This window comes from Cucurbitaria berberidis (assembly GCF_010015615.1).
Source record: "Cucurbitaria berberidis CBS 394.84 unplaced genomic scaffold K460scaffold_1, whole genome shotgun sequence".
Lineage (NCBI taxonomy): Eukaryota > Fungi > Ascomycota > Dothideomycetes > Pleosporales > Cucurbitariaceae > Cucurbitaria > Cucurbitaria berberidis.
Window position 1 is genome coordinate 1,585,192 of NW_024468935.1, and position 5,896 is coordinate 1,591,087.

At 30.2% G+C, this 5,896-nt stretch overlaps 1 protein-coding gene across 1 annotated transcript; it reads left to right on the top strand.

Moving 5' to 3' along the window:
* Positions 1 to 692: 692 nt before the first annotated feature.
* Positions 693 to 992, top strand: K460DRAFT_272672 (uncharacterized protein; the record flags this gene model as incomplete). The annotated part of the gene is made up of 2 exons (XM_040927819.1): positions 693 to 835; positions 878 to 992. Coding segments are annotated over 2 exons (258 nt in total), but the record flags the coding sequence as incomplete, so codon positions are not given.
* Between the last annotated feature and the right edge of the window lie 4,904 nt (positions 993 to 5,896).

Genomic DNA, 5,896 nt, shown 5'->3' on the forward strand with positions numbered 1-5,896 from the left:
TAACTGCTAAAGACTTAGCAACTATAGCGCAGAATACGTTTTTAAACGTAATAGCCCAGGCAATACTTAATTAGGAAGTAAGAGAACTTTAATAAGTAGATCTACTAGCTACCCTAGCTATAGCAGTAGCTATTAGCAAGGCTATTAAAGATTTGCAAAAACCTATTATTAGATTCCAAACTCCTAGGCGTAGTTCAGGGGAAACTATAAATATTAAAAAAGAAGAGTTAATAAGGAAGAGTTTTTAGAAAATGTTTAACTAGAGATTAAGCTTAGGAAAGACCTTTGCAATTAAGAGTAGAAAAAAATTTAAAAAAGTAATTACTAGAAAAATACTTAAATAGCTATGCCTAAAGCTTAGTTGTAAATAGCAAAAGCTATTAAAGAGTACTAAAAAAGCAAATAAAATTCATAACTTTTAGAATTATAAAGTAGAGGATAAAGAAAATAAATATATTAAAGAACAGTTGCAGCTACTATCTAACTTTTAACTAAAAATTAAAAGCTAATACTAGAGGCTATTAATCAAAAGTCAGCTCCCTACGTATTGGATATTTTTATATAGAGGCATAAGTTAAGCCCTAATCAACACAGGCTTGTAGCTAAATATAATAAGACTATCTACTGCAAAAGCTTTTAATATATATATTACTAAACTTAATTAAAAAAGGCTACTAATTAAGCTTTAGTAAGGAATAATTACTGCAGATAAAAGCGTAGACCCTTTTATTAGTACTATATATAAAATGCTAATTATAGTTAGTAGGATACTAATCCTAACGCATTTTTGGGTGGTGCGAAAGTTGAAAAAAGCAATCCTACTTAGTATTTTTTAGTATTTAGCTACCCGGCTCTAAATCTACTTTAATACTTTTAGCTGCACTATATATTATATTAGGTCCCTTAATAGGCAGAAAGAAGTTTTGTTTATAGGGTGTGATTTAGCTCTAATAGCTAATTTAATTGCAATTAACGAGGAAGGAAAAGAGTAGAAAATATACTTACTAGGAAAGTATGCTTAATAGAAGATCGCCTAGGAATCTAAATTTAAAAATATTAAAATTTTTTTAAAACTAAGGATATTAGTAAAAAGCATAAAAAAATAAGGGAAGACTTTTAAAAGTCTTTCGAGGAGCTAAAAAGTCAAAAATAGCGCTAATTAAGAAGTAGGAAGGGTTTAGGGGAAGTAAATACCCTATACAAAAAAGTAGGCAATAAGGTTTAGCCTATTAATGTACTTTAACTAGATTAGCCGATAGAGCTTAGAAGGGAGGATTAGAAAAAAAAAGCTATTGCGCAGTATATTAAGAGAGCATTATTAAAGGGCCTAGACCTAAGTTTATATAACTATATTTTTGGAAAAAAGACAGCGAGCTTCCTGTAGGGGCATCAGTTAACAGCTAAATAGCTAGTAAAAATAAATATAAGAGAAAACCTGCTACTAAATAAAGTTTAACTATTTTAAAGTCTAATATTTTAGCAAGAAAATACGCTAGCTTGGGACTTTGAGGATATATTAACAATACATTAGAATATCTAGCTACTGTATAAAATTCAAACTGTGCCTTATAAAGCGTAGCAAGTAAAGGGCTTCTAGTGCCTTAGAAAGCTTAAACTAATTATTATTAATATAATAAGAATAAAGCTAAATTGAGAGATACTCGAGCGCAGCAATAGCTAGTATAGGAATTTATATTTCCTAGTGCTTAAAGTTAAGAATCCTACTAAGGCGACAGACTTTTAGTTAATTAATAATGCCTAGCAATATAATACTATTACTAAAAAAGATGCGTATATTCCGTTTTCTGCTAATAAGTTTTTAGAAAGATTTGCTAGAAGGGCAATATATTTATATTTTAATATATTCTTAGGATATAACTAGATTAAATTACACTTAGCCAGCCGAGATATTACGGCATTCTAGACTCTAATTAGGCTTATAAGGCAGTATACTTTACTGCAAAGAGCTATAAACTTAGTTGCTATATTTATTCGCACTATTATAAAGATCCTTAAAAACTACTTCCTAAATACAGCGCCCTTTATTAATAATATAAAGGTAGCTGGCCCAAAGTTAAAGTACAACAATAAGGAAGTATTAAATAGGATTTATTAATTTATTTTTAAGCATATACAGCAAGTAAACTAAATACTTATTAATATAGCCCAAGCTAAGGCGACAGTATCAGCTATAAAGTCTTAGTAGGGAGTATTAAAAATAATTATAGTTAGATATAAAGTAGACTAGCAAGGTTAATATCCTAGTAATAATAAAGTTTTAAAAATACTAAACTAGCCCGAATGCCGAATGGTAAAGGAAGTTTAACAGTTTATTAGAATTGCAGTGTATTATTAGCAGTAGATCTTCTGTTTCTCCCTAAAAGCTAAGCCGCTTTTTAAGTTACTTTGAAAAAATACTAAATAGAGCTGGGGAGAGAGCCAACAAAAGGCAATGCAGTTAATTAAGGGCGCAATTACTTAACCTTTTGCGCTAGTAGTAATAAACTACAAAAAAAAAGCAATATACTTTAGAGTAAATACTTTAAATATTAGTAGAGGAGCACACCTAAAGCAAGTTAGAGCTAATAGACAGCAATACTTAATCAGATTCAATAGTACCTTGTAGTTAGAAGCAGAATTCTAATAGTATTTAATAAAGCTAGAGTGCAAAGCTCTAGTTTGGGCGCTAAAAGCATTTTAGTTTTATTTGTATAGTTACTAATTTATTGTTAAAACAGATGTAAAAGTCCTAATTGCTTAATTAAACTAATTTTTATTAAACCTTCCTGGCTCTGTAATAAACCAATAGCTTGCAATAATTTTTTAGTAAAACTTTAATATTGTCTATGTACTAGGCAAGAAAAATATTATTCTTAATGCACTTTTAAGGTATCCCTAACCAGAAAACTAGAAGCTTTTTTTAGAAAATAAAGACAACCTAAAGCCCTTTATTAATTAAATTCTAAAAAGGTATAAAGAAGTTTATATAGCCAAAAGCTTAATTAAACTACAATACTTAGTTAAGGAGTATAATAAAAACTTAGAAAAAATAGCAGTCTTCCTCTAGACACTAAAACGCCCGACTTATATACAAAGCAAAATACTCTAAGCTTAAACTAAAAAAGCAACCTGTTTTTTTATCTAAGAAAAGTACTTATTTAAAAAAGCTACTAAGGTAATGCTAGCGCAAAGGGTGCTTAATAGGCCCAAAACGCAAGCAGCGCTAATTTAAAAAATGCATAAGCAACTAAAACACAAGAGTATTTAAACTACGTTTGGAGCAATTAACTAGCAATACTAGTAGAAAGGAATGTATTAGCAAGTAGCAAAGCAACTCGGCCCTTATAAAAAATATTAATTAATTAAAAAAGCTAGAAGGGAAGCAGAGCTTAATACAACATACTCTTAAGTATTGTAAATGTAGTAGACTATTAATATTACGTTTATACTAAAAGTTAAAAAGAAGACTTACTTATTAATCGCCCGCAAATATTTTTTAAGATAGCCTAAAGCTTGTGCGGTTTATACTGCAAATTTAAAAATTATAGTTTAATTTATTTTTAAGGAAATTTGCTGTAAGTAAAAAGTACTACAGAAGCTTTCTATTAATAGAAGCACTAAAAATAAGTTAGTAGTTAAAGCGCTTGCTACTTTTTTTAGAATTTACTGCATACAAGCCTCTGCGTACAATTTAAGAGCTTAAGGCCTTATTAAAAGGGGATATTAAGGCTATATTTATGCTTTAGCAAAGCTAACTAGCTTTTAGGTAAACAATTTAGCAGCAGTTACTTAAGCCAAGCATGTATCGCTGCAACGTTTTTTTAAATATTCTCCTGCGCAACTAGTTCTCAGCCAGAACTCTATACTTTTAATAGAACTTATAGTACCTACTTAGCAGAGTTTACTATAGTTAGTAATAGAAAGTTATACTAATTTGCTTGCGGTTCGAGCTACCCAGCTACAATTCTAGTAAGAAAATTTAGAAGAAGCAGTTAATTGTACAAAAAAGCTTTGTAAAAAAGCAACTAAAAGTTAAAATAAAAAAAGAAAAGTGCTAATTGCCTTGCAAGAAGGCAAGTTAGTATTAATCTAGGACGCAATAAAAGCTATTAATAAAAGCTTAAATTAAAAGCTTGCTAAGAAGTAGCTAGGACCCTACTAAATAAGCACTACAAACCCAGATAAAAGCTATTATTAGCTTAAAAATTTGAATAGAGTAGTATTTGCAAGCACTACTTAAGCTAATAGGCTAAAAAAGTTTAAAGAAATGCTAAGGACGCTTAAAGCTAAAATTTTAGCAGGAAAACTAAAGTTGTATCCAGAAACTAAAAAGTTTTAGATAGTAATGCTAATCCCAAGCACCCCACAAGCACTTAAAAAACTACTACTACTAATACTTTCTATTACAGATACTAAAACTTTATTGTCCAAAGATAATAAGCTTTTGCTAAAGGGCTATGTTCCAATAGGTTTATATATTCTAAATTAAAGGTCTAACAATGCGCCCCAAAAAGCTGTTAATAAAATTTTACAAAATAATATTCTTAGGACAATAAAGAAAAAAGAGGCAATTATAAATACTAAAAGCAAGTTAGAGTAAAGTTACGCAAGCAGAAAAAAAAAGTTAAAAAAGCTGCGAAAAAATTAAAAGGAAGGGAAAAAAAAGAAAAAATTTATTAGTAGGCTATTAAAGAAGATAGAAGCCCTAAGTGCCAGTAGCACATCTAAAAACTAGTTTTTAAAAATTTTTGGATAGGCAGCTTAATCTATGCCAACTGCTTATTATTATCTAATCTGCCTATATTTGCTAGGCCTGAAGAATACCGCTAATTTAAGAACTAGAAGTATTACTACAGCCCTTGCTTTTACTGCTGCCGCTTCAAAAAGCATTTAAACTACTAAACTAAGTAAAAGGAGAAATTAGGCTACAAAAGCTACGCAGGCTACGCAGGTTGTTTAAATCTATAAATACTAAGCTTGCAGTACAACTATAAGCCTAAGGACCTCGCAGACTAGGAAAGCTAGAATGCTTAGGATAACTTTAGCTATAAATAGCAGTAATCTCTGCAAAAGTAAAAACAGTACTAACAGCATCTATAGAAAAGCAATCTAGTATTAAAAGTTAGCAAAAAAAATCTTTAGATAAGGATTAGAAACCTACTATAAAAGCTATAGCAAGCAGTATTGCTATTAAAAGCATACTTATTACAGGCTCTATAGTTAAAAAGGCGGCTTTAATAGTAGGATTGCGCGCAGCTATTAAAAGTATAGCTAGCCCTAGTGCTTAGGCAATAAGTATAGCAATTGTTAGCAAAGTAAACTTAGTTGCTAGCAGCTGCTTATTAGATAACTAGCAAAGTTAGCAAAAGACTATTAGCATAAAAAGAAAAGCACATCTTACCTGCTTTAATATTAGAATTATAGTATCTACAAGTAGTACTTATTCTAAAAAGCTGCTAAATACTTAAAATAGCGCCAGCAAAGCAAATAAACGCTAGGGACAAGTAGCCCTTAATATCGTCTTAGTAAACTGCAGAAAATTAAAAGTAAAAGCTAAAATTAATGCCCTAGGCTACTAGCTGCTAGAAGAAGTAGGCTAGTGCGCAGATAAAGTTAAAAGTTACTTGCTACTACTTTTAGCTCTCTATTGCGCAAAATAAGCTTATAACTAAGTATTAGCATAAAAAAACTTATACTACTTAAAAAAATAGTTCTTAGCTAAGCGCAGGTTATAAGTCTAGAAAAAGCTTTTTTTATTACTACTATTAGCGAAGTAGTAGCTGCAAAGATAGAGAAGCTAATAGTTATTATTATTATTACTACTACTGCTACCTCTACTAAAAGCACCTATTGCAGTGCTGCCTAAGGCGTAGTCAACAGTAGCTATAGTAAAAGG